This window comes from Pan troglodytes, chromosome 6 (assembly GCF_028858775.2).
Source record: "Pan troglodytes isolate AG18354 chromosome 6, NHGRI_mPanTro3-v2.0_pri, whole genome shotgun sequence".
NCBI lineage: Eukaryota > Metazoa > Chordata > Mammalia > Primates > Hominidae > Pan > Pan troglodytes.
This window is the reverse complement of record NC_072404.2, coordinates 39,139,724-39,166,869: the sequence shown is the minus strand read 5'-3', so window position 1 is coordinate 39,166,869 and position 27,146 is coordinate 39,139,724. Positions and strand designations below refer to the sequence as shown.

Genomic DNA, 27,146 nt, shown 5'->3' with positions numbered 1-27,146 from the left:
AAAGATCAAACAACAAACAGAACAAAATTTTAGCAGAAGAGGGCACACACTGATTACTTCTGACTCAGAATAGTTTATTTCAGAAAAGTGATCAAATTTCTGAATCTGATAAACTTACCAAGATAAAATCCTAATATTAAATTTACAATACAGCCAGTTGTTCAAGCTAACACTAGCAAGCAGAAAACTCAAATGCTGATTGAAGAACATGAAGATAAAGAAGCATGCATTCAATTTATAAAAAGTGAACACGCCCCAGGGAAGTAAAGCATACAAGATGGTTATTAAAAGGAGAATGTTTTCATACGATAATAGGTCTGTTCTCCCCTTGAAGTATGTACAACCCCCATTAATGTCAATTAGCATTACATACCTAAATCCAGGGAACCATAACTCCAATATTATAATACTTTGCACTTACATATCTTTTCTGAAACTAATTCAGTTGCACAAAGCCCTATAACTTACATCATTGTCATTACAGTGTACCTAACAAATGCTGACTGGGCAACAACCTCACCCCAGTTTAGGGGCTGGCACTAGATGATCCCTAAGTCCCCACTGATTTCTGAAATTCTGAATTGATGAAAATTTAAGATTCTAAGTCCCTTTTCATAACCATTATGCAGGTACAATAAACATTTATTGAGAATTTTACTGGAAAATAAGCACCATGCAAGATGCTACACAGACAAGTTCTATCTACAGGGTCCATAGGTTAAAGAGAAGAAGGTGAAGGTCAGAGAGATGACGTGATATGCCCAAAGTCAAAGCACCAGAAAGAACTGGGACTAGGACTCAAGTCTGTTGACATAAAATTTGATGACATTGTTTTAAACAATATTTGAATGTATAGTTTTTACGAGCTAATGTTTCTGGTGATTCTCTAACCACCTAAGAGTGCTTCACAACTGCCTGCTATTCACATCCAGTGAGTGAAAATCATTGGCTCAGTGATAGTCTATTCATGAATAAGAATTTAAAAAGACTAATGGAAAGAAAAAAAATCAAGAAAAAAGACATCACAAGAAACAATATAAAATGAGGAACTGACAATTCTCTATGCCTGGTACGGCACTATCTAATAGATAGCCACATATAGCTAATTCATACTTGAAATGTGCTGCACTTATAAAATAAACCAGATTTTTGAAGACATACTATGAAATATAAAATATCTCAATAATTTAATTTTACTACATGTTGAAATGACATATTGAATATATAGAGTTAAATAAAACACATTGTTGGGCTGAGCACAGTGGCTCACGCCTGTAATCTCAGCACTTTGGGAGGCCAAGACGGGTGGGTCACGTGAGTTTGTGACCTGCCTGGCCAACATGGTGAAAGCCTGTCTCTACTAAAGATACAAAGATTAGCCAGGTTTGGTGGCGCGTGCCTGTAGTCCCAGCAGTGAACCAAGATAATGCCACTGTACTCTAGCCTGGGTGACGGGGCAAGACTCTGTCTCAAAAAATAAATTAATTAATAAAATACACGGTTAAAATTACTTTAACTTGTTTCAGTTTACTCTTTTAATCTTCTAGGAAATTAAAAATAATATATGTGGCTCACATTTGTGACTTGAACAAATTTCTGTCAGACAGTTTGGCTAGATTCTATACCCACATACAGATATTGAATACATCAGGGACATACTTATAACAAACACTCTTTGGAGACTATTACTCTGACCCGAATAAAGAAAAATTTACAAAATTTTGAAAGAGCTTTGTATATTGCTCTTGTTTGGCTGAGAAACTAGCAAGGGTCAGACAGAGCAAGAGAACATCCACCTTTACATTCACTCAAGCATACCATTCATTCAGTTATCTAACTGCTCTCTTTTCAGTGAACAGGAATAAAATAACTCATATATGGAATACTTCAAAACTCTAAACATTCTGACACCAGAGAAACAAGTTCATAGGGTATAGACAGGAAAGAGAAAACAGCTCCCTCAGAAATACCAATGAAGAACAGGAGTTCCATGACTACAACCCAGTTTTCAAAAAGTTGTTATCTGTGGTATTATATCTGGTAAAACACACATAACATAAAATTCACATTTCAAGTCTGAATTAGCTATATGTGGCTATCTATTAGATAGTGCCGTACCAGGCATAGAGAATTGTCAGCTCCTCATTTTCAAGTGTATGATTCAGTATATTAATGCATTCACATTGTTTTGAAACAGCTATTTTTGTGCTCATCAATTTTTTTAATTTTTATTTTTTTTTCTTCAACTATTATTTTAAGTTCAAGGGTACATGTGCAGGATGTGCAGGTTTGTTACAAAGGTAAACATGTGCCACAGTGGTTTGTTGCACAGATCAATCCATCACCTAGATATTAATCCCAGCACCCATTAGCTATTCCTCCTGATGCTCTCCCTCCCCTGACCCCACTCCCACAGGCCCCAGTGTGTGTAGTTTCCCCTCACAATGTGTCCATGTGTTCTCATCATTCAGCTCCCACTTATAAGTGAGAACATGCAGTGTTTGGTTTTCTGTTTCTGCATTAGTTTGCTGAGAATAATGGCTTCCAGCTCCACCCATGATCCTGCAAAGGACATGATCTCGTTCCTTTTTACAGCTGCATAGTATTCCATGGTGCATATGTACCACATTTTCTTTATCTACTCTATCATTGATGGGCATTTGGGTTGATTCCATGTTTTTGCTATTGTGAACTGTGCTGCAATGAACATATGCATACATGTATTTTTATAATTGAAGATTTATATTCTTTTGGGTATATACTCAGTAATGGGATTGCTCGGTCAAATGGTATTTCTGCCTCTAGGTCTTTGAGAAATCACCACAATGTCTTCCACAAGGTTGAACTAAATTACACTCCCACCAACAGTATAAAAGTGTTCCTTTTTCTCTTCAACCTCACCAGTATCTGTTGTTTTTTGATGCTTTAATTATACCCATTCTGACTGGTGTGTGAGATGGTATCTCACTGTAGTTTTGATTTGCATTTCTCTAATGATCAGTGATGTTGAGCTTTTTCAGATATTTTCTGGCCACGTGTATGTCTTCTTTTGAAAAGTGTCTGTTCATGTCCTTTGTCCACTTTTTAATGGGGTTTTTTTTTCTTGTAAATTTGTTTAAGTTCCTTGTAGACTCTAGATATTAGACCTTTGTCAGATGGAGAGACTGCAAATATTTTCTCCCATTCTGTAGGTTGTCTGTTCACTCTGATGATAGTCTTGATCCATCTTGAGTTAGTTTTGGTATTTGGTGTAAGGAAGAGGTCCAGTTTCAATTTTTGCATATGGCTAGCTAGCTCTCCCAGCACCATTTATTAAATAGGGAATTCTTTCCCACTGATTGTTTTTGTCAGGTTTGTCAAAGATCAGATGGTTGTAGGTGTGTGGTCTTATTTCTGAGTTCTCTATTCTGTTACATTGGTCTTTGTGTGTGTTCTTGTACCAGTACCATGCTGTTTTGGTTACTGTAGTCTTGCAGGATAGTTTGAAGTCAGGTGGGGTGATGCCTCCAGCTTTGTTCTCTTTGCTTACAATTGTCTTGGCTATTCAGGCTCTTTTTTGGTTCCATACGAATTTTAAAATAGTTTTTCTAATTCTGTGAAGAATGTCAGTGGTAGTTTAATGGGAATAGCATTAATCTATAAATTACCTTGGGCAATATGGCCATTTGCACAATACTGATTCTTTTTTTTTTTTTTTGAGATGGAGTCTCGCTCTGTCGCCCAGGCTGGAGTGCAGTGGCGCGATCTCGGCTCACTGCAAGCTCCGCCTCCCGGGTTCACGCCATTCTCCTGCCTCAGCCTCCCGAGTAGCTGGGACTACAGGCACCCGCTACCACGCCCGGCTAATTTTTTGTATTTTTAGTAGAGACAGGGTTTCACCGTGTTAGCCAGGATGGTCTCGATCTCCTGACCTCGTGATCCGCCCGCCTCGGCCTCCCAAAGTGCTGGGATTACAGGCGTGAGCCACCGCGCCCGGCCCACAATACTGATTCTTCCTATCCATGCACTTAACAAATTATAATATTTTTTAAAATTGCATAAAAATGTAAAGTCATCTAAAATAAACATACACCATTTTCAATTTTTTGCACATGTATCTATTATAGACACATCTATTTCATTATTTGTAACTTATTATATACTATTTCATAATCTGCTTTTTTCAGTTACATAAAATGTTTTATATCATTCCGGTTTTGAAAATAATGAAACACAATAATGATATGAAATGATATCACATCAAACAGTAGTACTATGATAAACCTAATCACTTTCCAGCTAGAAAGCTGGTTACAATTTCCTGCAAAGGTAATTAATAATATAAATGAATACCTTGATGAATGTATTTTTTTCTTTGTGAACTATTTCCTTGCCTAAATATTCAAGAGTAAAATTATAGGGTAAAAACGTACAAATTCCATTTTTTTTACTGACATCTCAGTTTTTTTGTTTTGTTTTGTTTTGTTTTTACTTACCACCCCTGTTCATCCACAAACATACGATTGCAAATTTCTGCGTCCTCCTCCTTTCTCACCTATTTACTCTATCACCTTCTGAGAAAGAATTTCCTTTTAGCTCTTAAGTGGTTATATGAAAAACAAGCCCAGCAACATCACCACATCCATGAAAGCTCCTTCTTAGTCTCTCAGCATGTTATTTTTACTTGTCCATGACAATGAGGAAAGTGGGCCTCTGAATGGTTTCATTATATATTCCTCTGTGTTATCAGCCAAAATCATGCTCATTTAAAAACCCATGGACCAAAATGCTCTTAGACTTCTGCGTGACTTAAAATGATTTTTATATATCAATACTATACAAATAAACAGAGTGGAAGGAAGTTTAAAGTACAGAAAAAGTAACAAATAGCAAACTCCAAACCACAGGATCTCTATTTAAAATTATGCCTAATACAGCCTCTGTTTTGTAGAAGAGAAAAATCAGCCATCTGCCTCTCTAGAACATTAATGACTACTAGTCATTACATCACACATATGTCATCTGACACCAACTTTTAGATCAGTAAACATTTTCCCTCTGCTACAACAGAGGGTTAGTGTTGAAGTGAGGAGAAAAACCTCAGCACATATAATAGCATCAAAACATAAGCCAAGTCATAGGGTAAGTCTAATTTCTTCCATTTCAATTTACTCAGCCAATCAGTCTTGCTTTGACTAACAAATTTATGTGAAAATTTTATAATAAAATAGAGAATTTATTTGGCAAAGCTTTTCTGCCAATCAGCATTAGCATTTGAAGGCAAAGAAGCTAAACTTAGGTATAAGTGAAATCAACAAAGTCACACACCCAAAAAAAGTCCTCTGATACTTAAGTTTCAGATATAATTTCAGAATTGAGGGAACTCTCCAAAAGATTTTGTTACCTGTCTAATAGGTGTGTATACAATGACTATTAGATGATCATGAATATACATATATGTAGCATGAACATGTACAAACAGTTCGCACACATTTCCTTTTTCTTTACCCTGACCATAATTTTGCTAAAGAAAATCTAGGCTGTCTATGTCCCACCTGACAATGATTAAAGTAAAATTGCCACTTGATATTCTAAAGCCTGGACTTTGGAATACAATGCTTAATATCTGTGTAACACTGAGCAAGTTTCTTAATTCTACTCAGAGTCTCAGGTTCTTCCTCTATAAACAATAATGCCACCCTCACATGATGATTCTAAGTATTAAATGAAGTAATAAATAAAATTTACTTCAAACTCAGCAGACACCCCAAATAAGAATTTCCTTTCTTTTCTCCTACTTTATTTCTTAGGTCCTCCAAAAATACATTCAGTTGATTGAGAAGGCAGTATTACAATTTTACAAATGAGGAAATTTAGGTTTCTAACTACTGAAAAGAAGACATTCTCAACATGGTTACATTCTTTCAACATTATACCTCCAAAGCTAGAAGTAAAGATGAAAATTCTTTCAAAAAGAATGATATTTTTCCCAAAATTTTATTAGTTTTAACTTGTATTTTAAGTTCAGGGGTACATGTGCAGGTTTGTTACATAGGTAAACTTGTGTCATGGGGGTTTATTGTACAGATTATTTCACCACCCACATATTGGGCCTAGTACCCATTAGTTACTTTTTCTGATCCTCCCCTCCTCCTACCCTCCACCCTCCAGTAGGCCCCAGTGTGTGTTGTTCCTCTCTATGTCTTCATGTGTTCCCACCAGTTAGCTCCCACTTTTAAGTGAGAATATGTAGTATTTGGTTTTCTGTTCCTGTGTTAGTTTGCTAGGGATAATGGCCTCCAGCTCCATCCATGTCCCTGGAAAGGACATAATCTTGTTCTTTTTTATGGCTGCATAAATACAACATAATTACTGAAACTGTGGTGGACAACTGAAAAATATTTATCCACTAGAGGCCAAATCCTTCCCCTGTAAGAATCATGCTCTGCTTTTCCCAGATTGATAATCCCAGGTCCCCTCTCCTTGCTTCAACCTTAGGTTGGCCTCCGTAAGGGTGCTTGTTGTATGTTCCTAGTGGAGTATGATGCAGTAGTAGACACTATGTAGGCAAGGCATGCTAGCAAAAATAAGATGGGGATGTGGCTTTGAGGGTTCCTATACAGGATACAGGAAATAACCTGCATTTGAAAATAGGGAGGGAAGTGGTTGGCTTTTGCACCAAAACTCAAAACTATTAATGATGCATCTTGAAGCCAGTGACCCACCTGTTAGAAATATAATAAGAGGCTGCCACCCACAATAGGCCAAGAGAGGGCTAATTGCAGGATGATGGTCCTAAATGAGATAACCCTTCATGGATGGTTGCCTCATTGCCAATTAACCAATATGTTTGTCCCAAAAAGAAGCACTTGAACTATCCAGAAGAGCTACCACTGATGTCCATTGCATCCTGTTTTCTTCATCTTTGGAAAGGCCTACATGTGATTTGGGGGTAGGGGTAATAAGGCTTTTCTCTATTTGAACTTTGCTCTGCATCTGAACTCCCAGGTGTCTTGTTCTACTCATCAGAAAGTTGTTATTATCCTAACAGGGCCAGGACCAGCTACATTATTTGAGGTGCCCAGAGCAAAATAAAAATACAGGACCCCTTGTTCTAAAAGTATTAAGAAATCCAATATGGCTACTATAGAGCATTAAACCAAAAACAGGGCTCTGTGTGACTGTGCAGGTGACATGCCCATGAAGCCAGTACTAGACAAAGCTAAGGTGAAGACCTATTTAAAAAACTGGATAATAGATTCCATCCTTCAAAGAACTGACCATAACTAAGCACATGGGCAAATATTCAGACAGTTTTATTCGCCTAAAAACAACACTGATGCTCTGTTTGCATTATTTTTTATTTATTTATTTATTTTTTGTTTGTTTGTTTGTTTTGAGACAGGGTCTCACACTGTTGCCCAGGCTAGAATACAAAGGCACAATCATGGCTCATTGCAGCCTCAACCTCCCAGGCTAAAGCAATCCTCCCACCTCAGCCTCCTGAGTAGCTGAGACCACAGGTGAGCACCACCTCTATCAGCTAATTTTCAAATTTTATGTAGAGACAGAGTCTCTTTATGTTGCTCATAGGGATCTCAAACTCCTGGGCTCAAGGGATCTTTCTGCCTTAGCCTCCCAAAGTGCCAGGATTACAGGCGTGAGTCACCATACCCAGCCTGCTCTGTTTGCTTTAAACAACTCTTGACAAACCTAATTAATTTTCAGATAAATTATCTTCAGAGTCCATAGACCACAACTGCTTATGAGTGAATAAGATTTTAATGACAACAAAAATTTAAGTTTAAATGTCAAAAGTATAGAAGAAAAGACATCTCTAAGTATAGAAAAACTAAATTGAAGGGTTAGAAAAGTTTCAAAAAGAACTGTTCATTTAAAATAGTTTGCTAATTTAATATATGTTGAAAGAAGGAGGATAGATTATAAAAAAGTACACAATTCTCCACTCCTTCAACAAAGAGGCAAAGTCTATATCCCCCCCTCTTTGATCTGAATTGACCAAAGCCAATGGAACACTAGAAACATGACACAAACAGACGCTTGAAAAGTGCTTGTGCATTGGGACATATAGTCACCACGTGAACAAGCCCAGCCTAGCCTGCTGGGCCATGAGAGACAAGTGGCCCAATTATTTCAGCTAACTGCAAGCCATCTGCCAAATACATGAGTAAATACGTCCTAGCTATCCAGTCCCGAGCTGAGCCACCAGCTGACCAGAGACACATGAGTGAGCCCAATCAAGATCAGCCAAGCATGACCCAGATCAACAGAACTACCAAGCTAATCCAGAGACTCATGAACAATAAATAATGAATTATTGTTGTTTTAAGCCACTAAGGTTTGGGATGGTTTGTTATACAGTAAAATTGTTAAATGATTCAGGTAGTATTTTAGCTTAGTAGAAGAATGGAATATGCGATAAGCAGGGGCTGAGACAATAAGCTCACCAGGGAGCAGGGAGATTAGATTCTCACTAAATTGCACAATAAATTCCAGATGGAGTGAAAAAAGTACATTTAAAGAATCATAGCATAGAAGTGTTAGAATAATTTATAAATTGATATTCATATACTGTTGGCATACATAAGGAAGGATTTCCTAGGCAGAGAAACCTAAACGAAAAAGATGGACAGATTTTAATATGCAAACTTTTTTTTAAACCTCATGTGTCAAAAGTACATTACAAATAAAAAATAACAGGCAAATGATAAATTGGTAAAACTTTTTTATGTATGAGAGATTACATACATAAATAGGTACCAAGTATTTTCATACATGATGAAAGTATGATCAAAGATTATCCCTCAATATACACAAAATGGTAAGACAAAGATGAACATGATAGAATATTAAACAAAATGTGTACATACGCAAGTCATAAAAAAGAAATACGAATGGCCAATTAACATGTGAAAAATATGCAGCATCTCTGGTAAGCAACAAAAGAGGTAAGAAGTAAAACAACAATCAAATTACTGTTTCAGTTAAAAATTGTAAGGATGAAAATAAGTAATAATACCTAGGAAAGCAGGCATTTTCATACACTATTGGTTGAGCTACAATCTGGTACAACATACCTGTAAGGTAGTGTGTATGTATGGGTATGCTGGTGTATGTGTGCATGTGTATATGTGTGTCTCATAGAGAACACTTTGCTGAAAAATTAAAAGATCCCATCACAGGAGAAAAAAAACTCTAAACAGGTAGCAGATCTAATTTTAAAGCGGTACGTTGGGAAAAGACTTTAAAAATCTAGTAAAGTCATGCAATGGAGTTATGCCACAGGGACAGGAATGGACTCTAGCATGGCTTGTTATTTCATGAGCTTGACTAATCCATCAAGTAAATCATGCTCCCTACCTAGGCAAAGCATAAAGATAAGAAAAACACTAAACAGAAGGTATGTGATAATAAGGTATGTGGTATGCTTGTTCAATCCCAGGAGAGTTGTCGAAAAAGGATTTTTCTCAATGTTAGACTCAACATTAAAACTATTATTAAGATTTGTCCTTTAATAAACTGTGATTGTCCATACTACAGACTGTCCATATCATAAACTATTAGGTAACCATTACAAATAGAGAAGTACATCTATGCACTAATATGCAAAGAGTTCCAGTACATACTTTAGAAGAAAAAGAAAAAAGAGAGCTAGATTAATACATATCATATGATACTCTTTATGGAGTTTTTCTTTAGCCTGGTGAAACAATATTTCATTTCTATGCGCCAAAAAAAAGGTGTGGAAAGAAACAAAAACAGTAAGAATGATTACATTTCTGAGCAGATGATAAGGAAGCAAGATGGGAAATTTAGCATTACGTATAATGTTATAATTTTCTTTGGGAAATTATATTCATGTGTTAAGTATGTCATTAAAAAATTGACTAAATGGAATTAAAATAGACTTTATTATGCTCAAGAAACTTATTGAACAATCAACACCTCACCCTCATTTATTACAAATATATATATATAATAAAATTGAATGGCAAGGTACATAAAAATTAAGTCAAAATCCTTATAGTACTCATATTTTTCCTTCAAATGCTTATTCATTCTTTTCATTAATCTAAAAGGAATGGGACTTAACAATATACATTCAAGTGAAAAGCCATGGTTTTGATCGTCTTGTCTGTAATATTACAAATCATGGAAAACCTCAACCTTGAGGCTAAGCAGAAAAAAATAAAAACCTCTGCACTTTAAATGTATAAAAGACGAAGTCTTACTATATAGAAAATCTGGAAAGCATTAAATCAAGCATCCTCTTCAAGTTCCTTTAAATGCCCTTCCACCATTGTGTCCACAAAAAGACACAGCATCATTAAATACAAGGTTGACCATACCTTCAGCCTTAAGTATGGCAGGCAGGGATCGCGGTAGACTCCAGAATGAGAAAGAAAAGTGAACAAAGAAATGGGAAAAAGGAAAAGGAAAAGAAGGAAGGAAATAGAAAACAAAACAAAACAAAACAAAAAGAGTACTAAAGAGGAAAAGAGGTGTGGAACAGACAGGGCATTGGTGCCTACTGACTGAAGAATCATATAATTACCCCAGCACACACACACGAAATTGGCAGTCTATATTTGTGGAACAAATTTTGTAAATTCCATACATTATGGAATATAATCTTTGTAACAAAAGAGTAGTCATCTCATTTTATGGAACAAAACAGAAGTTCTGGGAGGGTAAGGGAATTGTCAAAAACCATACATCTAATAAGCAACAACACTGCGTTGTTTGAATTCCAAGCCCAGTGTTCTTTCCAATATTCTACTGCTACTATAGACTGTCCTTTAAATTGCTGCTAATTTTCAAATAACCATGAATTTTTTTTTTTTTTTTTTTTTTTAGATGGAGTCTTGCTCTGTCACCCAGGCTGGAGTGCAATGGCGTGATCTCAGCTCACTGCAACCTCCACCTCCCGGGTTCAACCGATTCCCCTGCCTCAGCCTCCCGAGTAGCTGGGATTACGGGTGCCTGCCACCATGCCCGGCTAATTGTTTGAATTTTTAGTAGAGACAGGGTTTCACTGTATTAACCAGGATGCTCTTGATCTCCTGACCTCGTGATCCGCCCGCCTAGGCCTCCCAAAGTGCTGGGATTACAGGCGTGAGCCACCATGCCCAGCCTAACCATGAAAATTTTAAGAAACAAATGTATTATGAGCAGAAACATAGTAAGCTATTTTTCTGTCCCCTAGGAAAATTAATTCTGAAAACAAAAATCTGATTTGTCCTTTCAAAATCAACAGAATGGAGTGGGGCAGGGGAGAAGGGCAGAAATGTTGTGATAAAGGACCACATGAAGGAGTCCTGTGGTGAAGCATCTAGAATGTGGTGGCGGATGCTGAATCTACACAGGTGATAAAATTGTATACAACTTAATACACACACCCACATAAATGAGTACAAGTAAGTCAGAATAAGACCTGTGGATTTTATTAATATCAATATACTGCTTATGATATTATACCATAGTTTTGCAAAATGTTACCACTGGAAGAAAGCAGTTAAAGGAGACATGAGATCTCTCTGCATTATTTGTTACAACTGCACAGAAATATAGAATTATCTCAATTAAAAAACTCAATTCAAAAAATCAACAGAATATTCATACCAGCAACACTGACTTTGAAACAGGAGAGTAACATTGTGAAGAAATATAGGAATACACAATATAGTCATTCAAAGTCTTCATTATAACCATTCAAAGACATTATAGCAGAACTGGTAGAAGCCTTCTCATGATTTTTTAAAATTATTTTAAAATTTAAAAAATAATTTTTAAGTGAGAGATGTTTTGAATAGTTTTTGGAGAGACAGTGCCTTAAGAGTGACAGCCAGATCACCTAGCCACGCAAATGATAAACTATGGATGGAAGGTGATCAAGAAGAAGAAAAAATATATTTTGAACTAGAACTTTTTGAACTATGCTGCTTAAGAATTCCATCTCAAAATATCAACTGACATAATACTAGAAGTATGAGCCAGTTGCTTGGTAAGACAATTGGAGAATTATGGTAATAATTATGGAATGCACCAAGAATTGTCTCATAATACTAATCATAATAGCTACTATTTATCAAGCACATATTATATGCCTGGCATTGTTCTTGTTGCTTTACATAAAAGATTAAAAATCCTCACAACAACTCTGGGAGGTAATATGTGGAAACTGAGGGCGCTCATGTAATTTACCCAAGGTCACACAATTAGAAAGCAGCAGAGTTTGACTTTGAACCTAGGTTTTTCTGACTCTAAAGCTTGTGCACTGTTCACTGTTCCTTAAAGCACTGGAAATGAGTACCTTATCTTGGATATTCTGGTACATGACTCTAGGGTGACAAAAAAAAGTATAGCCAGTAATAGAAAACTGTTACTGATATTATACTGACCTGCTTGTAGGTTCCATCTAACAAGGTGTCCAGGTGTTGAAGAGGGGCAGGAGTTTTATCTTTAAATCTTGCTAGTAGCCGGCGTTGAATGGCCCGAAATTGTACAGCTCTCTCAGATAAGAGTTCTTCTAATTTTTCACCATTTATCCGTAGCTGCAATGAATAATTTCTTAAATTGAGATTAAATGGACACAAAAAACATCTTTAAAGAAAAAATACACACAATGATAATAAAAGTAAAAGAGTAATGAAGAAATTTAAATGCATTATAGAGTTAAGGGAATTAAAACAATGTGGTATTTGGTACATGAATCACTAATTCACAGATAATACAGTGGAACAGATCAAATGGAAAATTGTAAAAGTTAACCAGTATCACTGGAGGAAAAACAGATCATTTAATAAGTGTTTTTCAATAATTGGTTACATGGGAAAAAACAGAAATCTTTTCTCATTCTTTACAGCAAAATCAATGCAGAGATTAAAAGTTTAGACACAATAAAAGCACTAGAAAAATCAGAATTTTTAAAATGATCTTGGTATAGGAAAGGCCTTTATTAGTGTAAGTCAAAAGCTAAAAGCCACACCCACACACAAACACACAAACACACCCCTGATAAATTACTAACTAAAAGAAAACAAAAACATTTAATTCCACATGATTTTAAAAAATTATAAAGAAAATAGGACAAATAGCAAACTGCAAAAAATAACAGCAATAACTACAGAGACAAAGTCATGCCCATATCTAGAAAGCATCTACAAATCAATGAGAAAAAGACCACAACCCAACAGAAATCAGTAGGAAATCAGCAACAATCCAATAGAAAAATGGGCAAAGTTTTACATAAAAGTTAATACAAATACCTCTTAAACATATGCCTTTGACCTAACAATCCCACTTCTAGAAATGTATCCTAGAGATATGCTTGCCGAAAGTAATGTATATATCAGGATACCCATTACAAAATTGTTTGATCTATTGTTATCATAGTAAGACATTATTAATAATCAAAATTCTCATCAATAGGGGGACTGGTTAAATAAGGAAGACTATTCTGCAAGACTATTATGTGCTGATATGCAATGCTGTGCAAATATGATAAATGAAACAAAGCAAAACAATACAAAATAGAATGTATAATGTGCTACCATTATTTTTTATTTAAAAAAAAGAAACCTATATATTAACATAGTTGTGACTGCATAGGATATTTCTAGAAAGATATACAAGAAACTGGACACCAAACACTGCCTCCAAAGAAGAGATTGAGTGGCTGGGGAATTAGAATCCTAAATGACTCTCTTCACTGTAACCCATCTCATTTAAATTAATATTGTTAAAATAAAAGAAAGCAGCCGGGCACGGTGGCTCACGCCTGTAATCCCAGAACTTTGGGAGGCCGAGGCGGGCGGATCACAAGGTCAGGAGATCGAGACCATCCTGGCTAACACAGTGAAACCCCGTCTCTACTAAAAAAAAATACAAAAAATTAGCTGGGCGTGGTGGCGGGCCCCTGTAGTCCCAGCTACTCAGGACGCTGAGGCAGGAGAATGGCGTGAACCCAGGAGGCCAAGCTTGCAGTGAGCCGAGATCGTGCCACTGCACTCCAGCCTGGGCGACAGAGCGAGACCCCGTCTCAAAAAAATAAATAAATAAATAAAAAATAAAAGAAAGCTAGTCAAAGTCACAGGGTAAAAGGGACACTTCATAAGATTAGGTCATGTGAATCACTAACTCAACTTTACAAAACAGTAATAAACTAGCTGAAATAAACATCATATTCAAAATGCTCAGAAGTCAAACATATCGTAGTCTACATTTCTAGTAACAAACCAAATTCCTTACCCTTTCAGTGCATGCATTCTACAATTACATACGAAATAAAAGTAACTTGAAATTTTAACTTTTTTTAAGTGTATTCATGTATTTTGTCTTTATTTACCCTTCAGTTTTGAGAGACATTTTCTTCTTTTCATTTTTTTATTTTTTTAATTATACTTTAATTTCTAGGGTACATGTGCACAATGTGCAGGTTTGTTACATATGTATACATGTGCCATGTTGGTGCGCTGCACCCATTAACTTGTCATTTACATTAGGTATATCTCCTAATGCTATCCCTCCCCCCTGCCCCACCCCACAACAGGCCCCGGTGTGTGATGTTCCCCTTCCTGTGTCCAAGTGTTCTCTTTAGAAGCACTCAGTAGCTAATTAAATCAAAGAATATTCCCTTGAGCAAAAAAATACCAAAAATTAAGTAATAAAAATATTTTTAAATAAAGTTTTTAAAAGAACATTAACCTAATTATTAATAATTCATTCTTCTAATTGTATAATTTACTGCTGTAACTTATTTCCTGTAATAAAAATATTTTAAAATAAAGTTTTTAAAAGGACATTAACCTAATTATCAATAATTCATTCTTTTAATTGTATGATTTACTGCTGTAATAATTTATTTCCTAAATTCTTGATACACTAAAAAATTAAAAAGATGTTCTCAATACTCAGACTATCAACCAGGTTATCATTCCTTTGAATGTGTAACAAAGCAGCAGTGATTGAAATGTTTTCACATGTCAGAATTTCAATGCTTAACAAATATTTGTTGATCCCAGAGCCAAAACCTGGTCCAGGCACTAGAAATTAAAGCAATTAATAATACAGACAAAAATTTCTGCCTTCATGAAGTTTACACTCCAAGGCACACTTGGATTCCAAAACCCAACTGTATTCAAAGTTTAAAATCTTACTAATGGCTGAAAGCAGAGAAAGGAGACAGAGAACAAAGGAAGCATAACCATGCCCCCCTTAATTTATGTGTGTAACAAATGAAAGTGCCTGTCATTCACCATATTCTCTAAGTCCCTCCTCAGAAAAGACACACCCCTGATGTAGAAGCTCCAAGGAGTTACTTACTAGCCAGAAAGTATAAAGGGAAAATTATATGTCAAACTTATTAGTCAATAGTATCTAGTATTCTCTATTTCAAATATTACAAATATATAATTGGTATAGTCTTTCCGTGGACCCTTTCACAAATCACTACACTTAAGTTTCCAACAGCGAAGCAAGAATTTCTTAAAATATACCCCAAAGAATTGCAAAGATTCTCATTCCATACGATACCTAAACATACTCTTACAGACTGTGTCAATTTTGGTGCTACAATTTGACCAAAGGCATGCGTTCCTAGAAAATATTGTCATCACAGATCCTCATCATAGATGAGGAATTATGACATAATTATTCATAATTCGATTGTATACACCTGAAATTTTCTTTTTATGTTCACACTACATTAAAGAAGTCTTCATAGCTGAAAGTCAATGCTCCTAGAATGTTCAATGGTTGACTGAAAAATTATATGACTGGTAATTCTCTCTCTCTCTCTCTCTCTCTCACACACACACACAGACACATGCACACACACTCCTAAACTGAAATGTAGTCCCAAGAACCAATGCTTACTTGGATAATGTTCAAAATTCTCTCAAAATTCCCCTCTTGTATTGTCTGTAGAGTCTGTTTATAGACTATGTAAGTGGAGCCTGATGACTGGAATACAGGGGACTTTTCAAAAAACTATGACTGTCACTGTCAAATCCACTCACAAAACAAATATTTGGCTAGTCCCAATCATCAAATCAATCTTCAAAAGATGAAGACATGTCACCATTGAGATACTCAAGAGAATCTAACATAGGCTCTGAAGGCACTTCCAAAGAAGAAATGCAAAATATTTAGAGCAACAAAGTTACTGTTAGATCTCATTTATTCATATATGTAATCATTCAGCATTTACTAAGCACCCACTGTGCCAGATACTGGGGAATATTTTAAGTGTTAACCCTCATTCAGATGCAGAAGTTCTGGTATGCTTGTTAAAAAAGAAAAAGAAAAATCACTTTACTTTATAATCACACCTCATTTATGGCCTGCTAGAATTAGTTAGCCAAATGGCCTCCGATAAGCTCAAATAGTTTTAACACTGGGTTATTGGGGTCAAGGGCTAAGTCTCCATGTGGGAGAATTAAATCAGCTCTGTTCCAGGGCCAGATGACATGGTTAGCTCCAGGCAGCCACTCTGTAAATGTCTGTAATTGATCACAAACTGGGCAAGTGGGCAGGAATGGATTCATGAAATCCACCATCCACATAAGAAAAACAACTAGAAGCACATAGCCTAATGGCATGCATACAGAATTCTTCTATAGCATCTATTTCTCTTTCATATATTTAAGGATTATAGATGATGTGGGTTATGATCATACATACCTCAAAATGATGATCAATCAACTCAAAATATTCTTGAAGGGGTATAGATCCCGAAAAAGAACATGCAAAATCTTTGACTCCCTGTTTTTCAAAATATTCTTGAAGGCGAAGAATAAGCTCATTGGTTATGAGCCAAAGATCTTCAAATTGCTCACTCTGAATGCGATATCGTTCTGAGAGAAAAAAATTAAGGAAAAATGCTTAGTAACACAGAATTACTAGATAAAGCTACAAGAACTATCACTAATCCTGACTTTAAAAGTTCAAAGATTTCATTTTTGTAACAAAGATATGATTACGCTGGCTTTATAAAAATACTTTCACTGTTTCATTGCACCCTGCATCAACCACTTAACACTTTCAAATCTAATTCCAAAGGTAGGTGGTCACAGTGGCAAAGTGTAAAGCATGGTCCTTTTTGTTATATATCTTATAATAGGCTTCAGTACAATAAAAACACCCAAATTTGGGTCCTTTAAAAAGGCCTGTACTTAAAAAGAAAAGAGCCATTGCAAGAATACAATATGTTATCATTAGTATCATTTCAAAATACTGAAGTAAAATTTATTCTATATAAAATTCAATATCCTGGATACTGCAATCAGCATAATTCATTGTAATCATGATCAAAGCATTCTATTTTTCCAATAGTTATTTAATTTGAAGAGAGATTTTGCAGTCAGACCCTTTTCTAAGTATAAATCTTGTTTCCCTTTATTCCCTGAGACCTCAGCTCCACTACTCCAAGATGACGAATTTCTAGCTATTCTCTACCCTGAAAATGATGACAACAATGGTGACAATGATGATAAGAGAGGTGGTAATAACACCTATGATAAGAACAGCTATTATTTTTTGGGCACAAACTGTGTACCAAGAACTGTGATTACAATAGCCCCTTTTTTATACAAAGGAAAATAAAGCACAGAGAGTTTCAGAGACTTGCCAAAGATCAAAAGCAATTAAATGCCAGTGCTAGAATTAATAGTTCATATCCTTCTGCCTAAATCGTACTTCTTCATCAGGACCTGGCTTTAATCTCATCTACTCAAATCTTGATTTCTCTGATATCCATGGGAGCTCAATCTGCACCAGCCACATTTTAAGCACTTTACATTCACTTTCTCATTTAAACCCTAACAGCCCTATGAGAGAAATAGTGTTACTAGCCAGTTAGTAAGAGAGCAGGCACTGGAACACTAGATATTAATCTTAACTGCCTCATAACATTGTGTCTTCCTGAATTTATATAGAGACTTACTATGTCTACAGTTCACTAGGCACTTAACTACGTAAAACCATGCATTCTTATATAACTTCCAAGATTATTACATTTGCTCCCTTTAAAGGAATTTATACACTTTTTTTTTTTTTTGAGACAGAGTCTCACTCTGTCACCCAGGCTGGAGTGCAGTGGTATGATCTCAGTTCACTGCAACCTCGGCCTCCCCGGTCCAAGTGATTCTCATGCCTCAGCCTCCCAAACAACTGGGATTATAGGTACCTGCGATGACACACAGCTAATTTTTGTATTTTTAGGAGAGATGGGGTTTCACCATGTTGGTCAGGCTGGTCTCAAACTCCTGACCTCGTGATCCGCCCGCCTCGGCCTCCCAAAGTGCTAGGACTACAGACATAAGCCGCCACACTGGGTCAGGAATTATACACTTTTTTGAGATCTAGGACTAAGTCCTCCATTCCATTTAATTCAACACTTATTGACCATCTATTATGCAGATGTCATAAAGAGACACACTGGGAGTACAAAGATGAACTCAGTCTTCTTGCTTAGGGAATCTAAGATCTAGCTAGAGTAGCATGATACATGGACATATTAAATATTCCTTTATGTTCCCCATGGTAACTGTGGTAAATTTTATAAATGCAATTACTTCTTCGGATTGGTTATTAGGACTTCAATTTGTCATCTCCATCCAGAATTCAATAGTATATCTCCTCTCATCCCTAGTCATTCCCTTTTACAATGATAAAGAATAAAATATACTGGGTATGCCTGCAACATTCCATGCAAACACACTGGTCTTTGCTGCTGAAGTCATACCCCATTCCCCTTGAAGCTTCACCACCCCTCCCTTCACGTCAGTCTTATTCTGGATGCTGAGTTCTGCCCATAATGCTGATTAGGTGTTTTCCTTAATCAAAGATAATACTTTTTAAAATAAATGCCACCAAATATTTACTTTTGTAAATAAATGACACTAAAGTTTTAATGTTTTAGAGACAGTACAGTTGTGGCGGGGCAGGGGTAGAGAGGTAGATGGGAAAATAATGATGATAAAGTACCATATAAGAACCTTTTAAATCTAGTCTTATCCACACTAAGCTTGAGATCCAACATATTAACTCTAGATCGTATTTATTTACTTTCATTCATTTATGTAACTCAGTGCAAGACGCTGGGGATAAAATCAGGAATAAGGGAAGAAGAGCTTCTGCCCTCAAGGAGCTCCCAGGAGACTTGGAAAGAGAGCCTGATAGCAGAAGACTGAATACTGCTTCTGCCATCACTCTTCTGCCATCACTGATTCAGGACCAAAAATTAGGGCTGACCTTGCCACAGGGGTGCCAGGACTTCCCCCCAAGAAGATATACTACCATTTTCAAGTATAGGAAGGCCTATCACATAACAGAAGAATTAGACAACAGCTAGAGAGATGCAAAGGGCACAATACATGATAAGAACTATATTAACAATGATAGATGCTCATGGCTGCCTCAGGAAAAACTGCCATTAAAAGTGTTTTTCAGGCTCTGAACCCCCTGGTCTTTGGTATTTTCTTGAAAGTCCACCTGTGAGTTGCAGAACTCGGTGTGAAAGAAAGGTCATTTCATGAGGTACAGACCTGTCTCAGATCTTGTACCAGGATCCTTATTTTTATGTGTGTCTGTCCATCCTAGGCAGCCCACATCTAGGCCCAGGTAACACCCTAGGCTTCTAGGGGGAGCTGAGTTTGGCCAGCTGTATCTCTTTTCACAGCTTTGTGATCTCCCAGAACACTGGCTTCAAATCCTGTTGCACCAGGCCTTGTGGATGTAGCAGATATAGATGAAAAAGTTGTACACTGCAGTGATCCTGGCCTGAGAAGACAGTGAGATGTGGTAGTGTCTTGCAAAGTCACAAAGCCAGATGTGGTGGTGGTGGCAGGTATGGGCCAAATTGCTCAAGACACATATATTGGCACTGCCACAATTGACCACAGTTACCCTCACCATAGGCAGCTTCTGCAGAGCCACAGTCTTGATGGTGAGTGTGGTGTCCCCCATAGAGGCCTACACCTGTGGCAAGAGATTCTGCACTGTGAAGTCCAGGCAGGGGTCCATATCCTCCCACTACACCCTTTGCAGCAAGGAACAGGTCTTGTCCAAGGTGGGTAATTCCTTCCAGGCTTGGAACTCTGCCAATAGTGTCACATCCACCTCCTTGTCCAAGGTGAGGGCATGTCTCACGGTGGGTCACAAGGCCAAGGAGAGGGCACTGCTGGTGCTCTTAGGTTGGCAGTGGGCCTTGCAGGGCCCACCCTTAGTGGGGCTCAGCAGGTGCAGGTGGAGCTTGTAGTTGGGAGAGGCTGGTGTGGACATGATGACCAGTGTCTTCAAGCTGTCACCTCTGCCTGCAGCATGCCTATCTTTCCCCATGCCTCCGCATTCAGCTGCTTTTCTGACACTGCCTGCTGTATGCTGGCTTCCCACACCATCTTGTGGGCTTCCTCAAATAGGCTAGTCATCAGCTCCTCCAGCTCCTGTGCAGCTGCTCCTGCACTAGGAACAGCTGCTCACAGTCTTCGCCCTTCAGCTGCAGCTCCTTGTGAGCTTTGTGCAGCTTCTCCTTCAGGAGCTCAGAGCCCTTCTTGTGAATTCCTATGGAGATCCTGTAGGAACACCTGCCAAAAGCATTAAAGAGCTTCCACCAGATTCGTAAGGTTGAACAGGATCCTTTACAACTCCCAGATTCTGAAATTTCTGCTTTAATATGCTCATTTCCTTTCACGTATATGTACCTTTAAATAAAACACTTAAAACAATGCTTGACATATTAAGCACTCAATAAATGTTACTTATTGTCATTATTGTTTTCATTACTTTCCCCAATTTATTATAAAATAAAGGGCAGAGATATCATAAATTTCTTTGGACCTACACAGCACCCAGCTAATCAAGTAACTTTCACATAGCAGATACAAAACAACTATCTTTAATAAAATATGTTTTCTTTAGCATACAATTTACTGTCATTTCAAATATAGCTGTAAATTTTAACAGAAATTTCACAGTGCTAATTTTTCCAAGAAAATTCAATTCATTCAGTTTCTAGAAGGATTCTGAATAAGCTTCCACATGCAGATAGAAAAAACTTGGGGTTAGCCTAAATGTATACAAAGAATAAAATTCTTTATATATGAAATAAAATAGAGCTGTAGAGAGGAATTTATTCCATTCAACTATAAATTTTCAGTGAAAATGTATTACAATCTTAAAAAAGATAAACATAAACAACTAGGATTATTATGACACGTTTAAAGAACTGTATCATCTGGCCCCAGAAGTAAAAAGACACATATATAATTCAAGGTACCTGAATGAAGTAAAGGAGCAAGCCATGGGGAAATCTATGGGAAGAGCATTGCAAGCCAAAAGAACTGTAGGGACAAAGGCACTGAGGCAGAAATGTGTTTATAGAACACAGACGAGGAACGTAGTACGTCTGAAGTGGAGTAAGCAGTTTTTATGCTGCACTATAACAAGACATTATACCAGCTGCTGTTAAATCACCCATGTAGGTATTGCAAAAACATCTGGAAACAAAGCATGTTCAGGTACATCCAGGCAAGCCTATCCACCATAAGTTAGTGTGAAAATTGATCAGAATTTATCACTGGGGAAAAAACATGGACATGATTCTCAGCAGAACACCAATAGCATGCCCAAGCTCAGCTGGCCAGAGCTGAGTTCTTGATGAGGAAAGACAAACCCAATTAGGACCTACTCCAGTACCTCAGTGAAACTGCTAGGCTGAGTCTTCACTCATAGCTTACACTGGGCATGTGTGTTGTATGAAAGAAAATGGGGGATGCTGTGGGCTAACCAAGAAAGGCAGCAGTGCCCCAAACTCTTCCTCCAGCAAAGTCAAGTGTCTGCCTCAGCTGCCTATGGAGCTCCTTCCTTTTACTGTCCTGACAAACAAAAAAATCTCTGACAAAATGAAATGTGAATAAGTCTAAGCTTTTCTCTTCTCCTTTTATAAAAATTTGGATTACCTCAACAGGGGCCTATGAGCTCTCCGAAAGGCCCATCTCAATCCCCCATATTGGGCAAAGACTTCCCTCTCTAAAGATAAAGTAACAGAGAAACATCACACGCAGTAGGTTCAAAGGAAAGAGACAAATCAAAGGGACGAAATTCTCTTTATAAAAGACAGGTAATAGAAGATAATTCTTGTTTATAGTTTAAGTAAGACTCAAGGTAACACTGCATCTATTCATTTATTCAAAAAATATTGCTGAGTGATAAGTGCTAGGGAGACAATAGTGACCAACACATACATGATCCTAGTCCTCATTCTAGTGAGAAGGGCAGAAAATAAACAAGTGAATAACATATGAAACAGAACCTATGAAAATACTGCGATGCAGAAACAAAGGTGCTGTGATAAAGACAAATGGGTGGCCTTTCTTGAGATGCTATGGTCGGGAAAGGCCACATTGAGAAGGTGACGTCAGTGGATAGTACTAATGGTAATAAGGATGAAAATAATACAAGCAGCCAAAATTTACCTAGCACTTACAATGCATCAGGAAATTATTACGTGCTTTTTAGGGGTTATTTCATTTGATTCATATATAATACTACAGTACTATTTTATGGCCATTTAATAAATTTTTTAATGGTTATTTAATTTTTCCAAAGTCATTCAGAAGAATTTTAAGCTAGAGCTGGGATCTAAACTATCAACATGAGTCTACACCTCACATTCCTAATGATTTTGTACATAAAGCCAAGAGCCGAATCAGGAACACAATCCCATTCATAATTACCACAAAAAGAATAAAATATCTAGAAATATAATTAACAAGGGAGGTGAAAGATCTCTACAATAAGAATCTACAAAAACACTACTCAGATAAATCAGAGATGACACAAACAAATGGAAAAACATTCCGTGCTCATGAACAGGAAGAATCAATAGCATCGAAATGGCCATACTACCCAAAGCAGTTTACAGATTCTATACTATTCCAATTAAACTACCAATGACAATCTTTAAGAGCTAGAAAAAATTATTTTAAAATCCACATGGAACAAAAAAATATAACAAATAGCCAAGGTAAGCCTAGGCAAAATGAACAAAATTGGAAGCATCACATTGCCCTACTTCAGACTATATTACAGGGCTACAGTAAACAAAACAGCATGATACTGGTACAAAACCAGACAAATCGACCAACAGAACAGAAGAGAGAGCCCAGAAATAATGCTGAACACCTTCAACCATCTAATCTTCAACAAAGCTAACAAAAACACGCAAATGGTGCTGGAATAACTGGCTAGCAATATGCAAAAGATTGAAACTGGACCTCTTCCTTACACCACATACAAAAATCAACTCAAGATGGGTTAAAGACTTAAATGTAAAACCCAGATCTATAAAAACCCTGGAAGACAACCTAGAAAATACCATTCTGGGCATAGGAATTGGTAAAGATTTCATGACAAAGACACCAAAAGCAATTGCAACAAAAGCAAATACGACAAATGGGATCTAATTAAACTAAAGAGCGTCTGCACAGCAAAAGAAACTATCAACAGAGTATACAGATGACCTACAAAATAAGAGAAAATATTTGTAAACTATGCACTGGAAAAAGGTCTAATATCCAGAATCTATAAGGAACTTACACAAATTTACCAGAAAAAAAAAGCAACCCCATTAAAAAGTGAGCAAAGGAGATGAACAGACACTTTTCAAAAGAAGACATACATATGGCCAACAGGCATATGAAATAATACTCAATATCACTGATCATTAGAGAAATTCAAATCAAAGCCAAAATGGGATACCATGTCACACCAGTCAGAAATGTTAATATTAAAAATAAGTCAAAAAATAACAGAGGCTAGCAAGATTGCAGAGAAGAAAGAATGCTTATACACTGCTGGTGGGGGTGTAAATTAAGTTCAACCCTTGTGGAAAGCAGTGTGGCAATTCCTCAAAAAACTAAAACATAACTGCCATTCAAGCCAGCAGTCCCATTACTGGGTATATACCAAAAGGAATATAAATCGTTCTACCATAAAGATACATGCACACATATGTTCATTGTAGCACTATTCACAATAGCAAAGACAAAGAATCAACCTAAATGTCCATTGACAATAGACTGGATAATGGAAATGTGGTAGGGATACATCATAGAATACTGTGCAGCAATAATAAAGAACACGATCATGTCCTTTGCAGAAACATAGATGAAGCTGGTGGCCAATATTCCTAGCAAACTAATGCAGGAACAATAACAACAAAAAAAATACTGCATATTCTCACTTATAAGTAGGAGCTAAATAATGAGAACACATGGATACAAGCAGAGAAACGAGACACTGGTGCCTACCTCAGGGTGGAGGGTGGGAGGAAGGAGAAAATCAGGAAAAAATAATTTTCAGGTACTACACTTAGTACCTGGGTGAGAAAAGTAATCTGTACAGCAAACCCTCATTACACAGGTTTACTTATATAACAAACCTGCACATGTACCCCTGAACCTAAAAGTTTTTTTAATGTAAAACTCATAATAAACATTTTAAAAGGTGTGATATTTTCAGTAACTTTAAATTTTTAGTTTCTGTTTCTTTCTTATTTTTTCATCAACATATACAGAAGAAAAATAAAAAACAATTTTTCTGGAATAAAAAATTTACCATTAGGATGGGCACAGTGGCTCACACCTGTAATCCCAGCACGTTGGGAAGCTAAGGAAGGCAGATTGCCTGAGCTCAGGAGTTCAAGACCAGCCTGGGCAACATGGTGAAATCCCATCTTTACTAATATACAAAAAATTAGCTGGGTGTGGTGGTACACAACTGTAAGTCCCAGCTACTCAGGAGACTGAGGCAAGAGAATCAGTTGAACTGGGAGGCAGAGGCTGCACTAAGCCAAGATCGTGACTGCACTCCAGCCTGGGTGACAGAGTAAGACTCTGTCTCCAAAAAAAAAAAAAAAAGAAAGAAAGAAATTTGCAATTAGTCTCGGAATTTATAAACACAACAACATTTTTTGCTTTTTTTAGATTACCAAAAATCCAAAGAATCAATGAGTCCAAGATTTATAAAGTATTATTTTGATTACTAAACATTTTCTCAGTGTTAGTACTCCAAGATGGTTAATACTATCCCTGGAGACTTTCCAGAGTTTATATTTCACGGAGGGAGAAATGAATTTTTCTATTTATAATATAACATAAAAGAACCTGTATTTTTAAATGTGCCCTTAAAATCAAAATAGCTGTCAAAATGAACATTAAATTTGTTTATCTCTTTTCTTTTGTATCTTGCAATAGTAGCTCAGTGGAAATAACCACTTCAGTTTCCAGATAAAATAAATTTAGATGATCAAAGGCTAGACAATTTCCATAACACTCTATTACAAATGGAGAAAAGAATATATTTAATTAAGGAAGGTACAAAAATGCATCACATCAGTCTTTATGTGTGTCAGAACATCTTCTCAAGTTCATCAGTATAATGCTTGTATTCATATCATAAACAGTGAACTATACAACTCATGCTATTTGGAAGTTTTGAAATGAGAGACAGAAAAGCAGATGAATGCTTTTTAAACCAAAATGTTGAGGAAATAACATAAACTATTTCAGTAGGTTTTTTTTTTTTTTTTTTTTTTTTTGAGATGGAGTTTCACTCTTGTCGCCCAGGCTGGAGTGCAATGGCATGACCTCAGCTCACTGCAACCTCCGTCTGGTGGGTTCAAGCGATTCTCCTGCCTCAACCTCCCAAGTAGGTGGGATTATAGGCAGGTATCACCATGCCCAGCTAATTTTGTATTTTTAGTAGAGACGAGGTTTCTCCATGTTGGTCAGGCTGGTCTCTAACTCCCGACCTTAGGTGATCCACCCACCTCGACCTCCCAAAGTCCTGGGATTACAGGCGTGAGCCACCACGCCCGGCCTTTTGGTAGGTTTAACATTTTAAATATACAACCTCTTCAATATTAGCAACTAAGGATGGTTTCTCAATGCTTACTTTTCAACATGCTTTTTCCAAGCTAGATTTATATAATATTCTCATTGTCACTTGATAATATTGCTAAGAAATTTTAAAATAAATATTAACAGTAATATTATATTGCTGAATCACTGTATAAGTTAAACTATTCTCAGGGGCATGAGGTGGGCATCAGTTGACCTTAGATTTGGTTATTATACTTGTCCCTAAGTTTCCTGACCTCATTAAAGGACTGTCACAGAGCCCTTACCACATGAACTTTCAGCACACAAGAGAATTCACTAATCCTTTGAAACCTCATGCTTTATCAAGCATCAGGATATACTTTCCCCTCTTCCTAGAATGACCTCCACTTGATAGTCTCCTACTCCTTCCTCAAGACCCTCTACAAATAAAATTTCTATCGAGTTTCAATCCTTTGGGATATAACAGCACTAAAAAACATGCTTCTATAAGCACATCAAGCATTCTATTATTGGTTCTCTTTACCTGTTTGTCTCTCCCATTAGTGTAGGAGCTCCACAAGAGCCACAGCAGTGTTTATACCTAACATGTCTGCTGAATGAAAAAGGAATAAATGTATTGTCTACCAAGATGAAGTAAAATAATACTCCCACTTCCTTTTTCTCCAGGTACTTTGTATAACACAGTTCAAGATCACATATGCTTTCTTTTGGAAGACGCAAAAGAAATCCTATTTCAAGGCCCAACCATTTTTCACATATGTGACTACAATCCTTCTATTATACCTGAAAGCAAAATAATCAAAATGGACCAAAAAAAGGATTTTTAAACTTGACCTTATTCAATTCAATCACTCTTCCTAGCATGTTAAAAATCTTTCAGGATATTGAAACATCCGATGTATTAGTTACCTTTTCCATTTTTCAAACACCTACCTAAGGCTATACCAATTTGCTACACATTAGGTATACTTTATCCAAAATGCTCAGGACCGGAAGTGTTCTGGATTTCAGATTTTTTCAGATTTGGGGATATTTGTATTATATACTTAAGCAGTTTGGCATTCCAAATCCAAAAATCCAAAATCCAAAATGCTCCAAACTTCCAAACTTTTTGAGCACTTTGGATTTTGAATTATCAGATTTGGGATGCTTGACCTGTATTTGCAATTTGTCAGTGTCACTTTGTGACACTGAGAGTATGTGTCTATTCAGCATTCTTTGCAGATTATCAACTTAGTAAGA

At 36.7% G+C, this 27,146-nt stretch overlaps 1 protein-coding gene across 16 annotated transcripts in view; it reads right to left on the bottom strand.

Annotated features, from left to right (window-relative positions):
* Window positions 1–27,146, bottom strand: part of BBS9 (Bardet-Biedl syndrome 9) — a 797,962-nt gene that overhangs the window by 504,345 nt on the left and 266,471 nt on the right. For all 16 annotated transcript variants that reach the window (XM_063814159.1, XM_063814155.1, XM_054655541.2 and 13 more), the window contains 2 exons: window positions 16,684–16,856; window positions 12,402–12,554 (listed from right to left, as the gene is read on the bottom strand). In XM_063814159.1, the coding sequence (XP_063670229.1) occupies window positions 12,402–12,554; window positions 16,684–16,856 (326 nt within the window). The remainder of the gene's footprint in view (window positions 1–12,401; window positions 12,555–16,683; window positions 16,857–27,146) is intronic.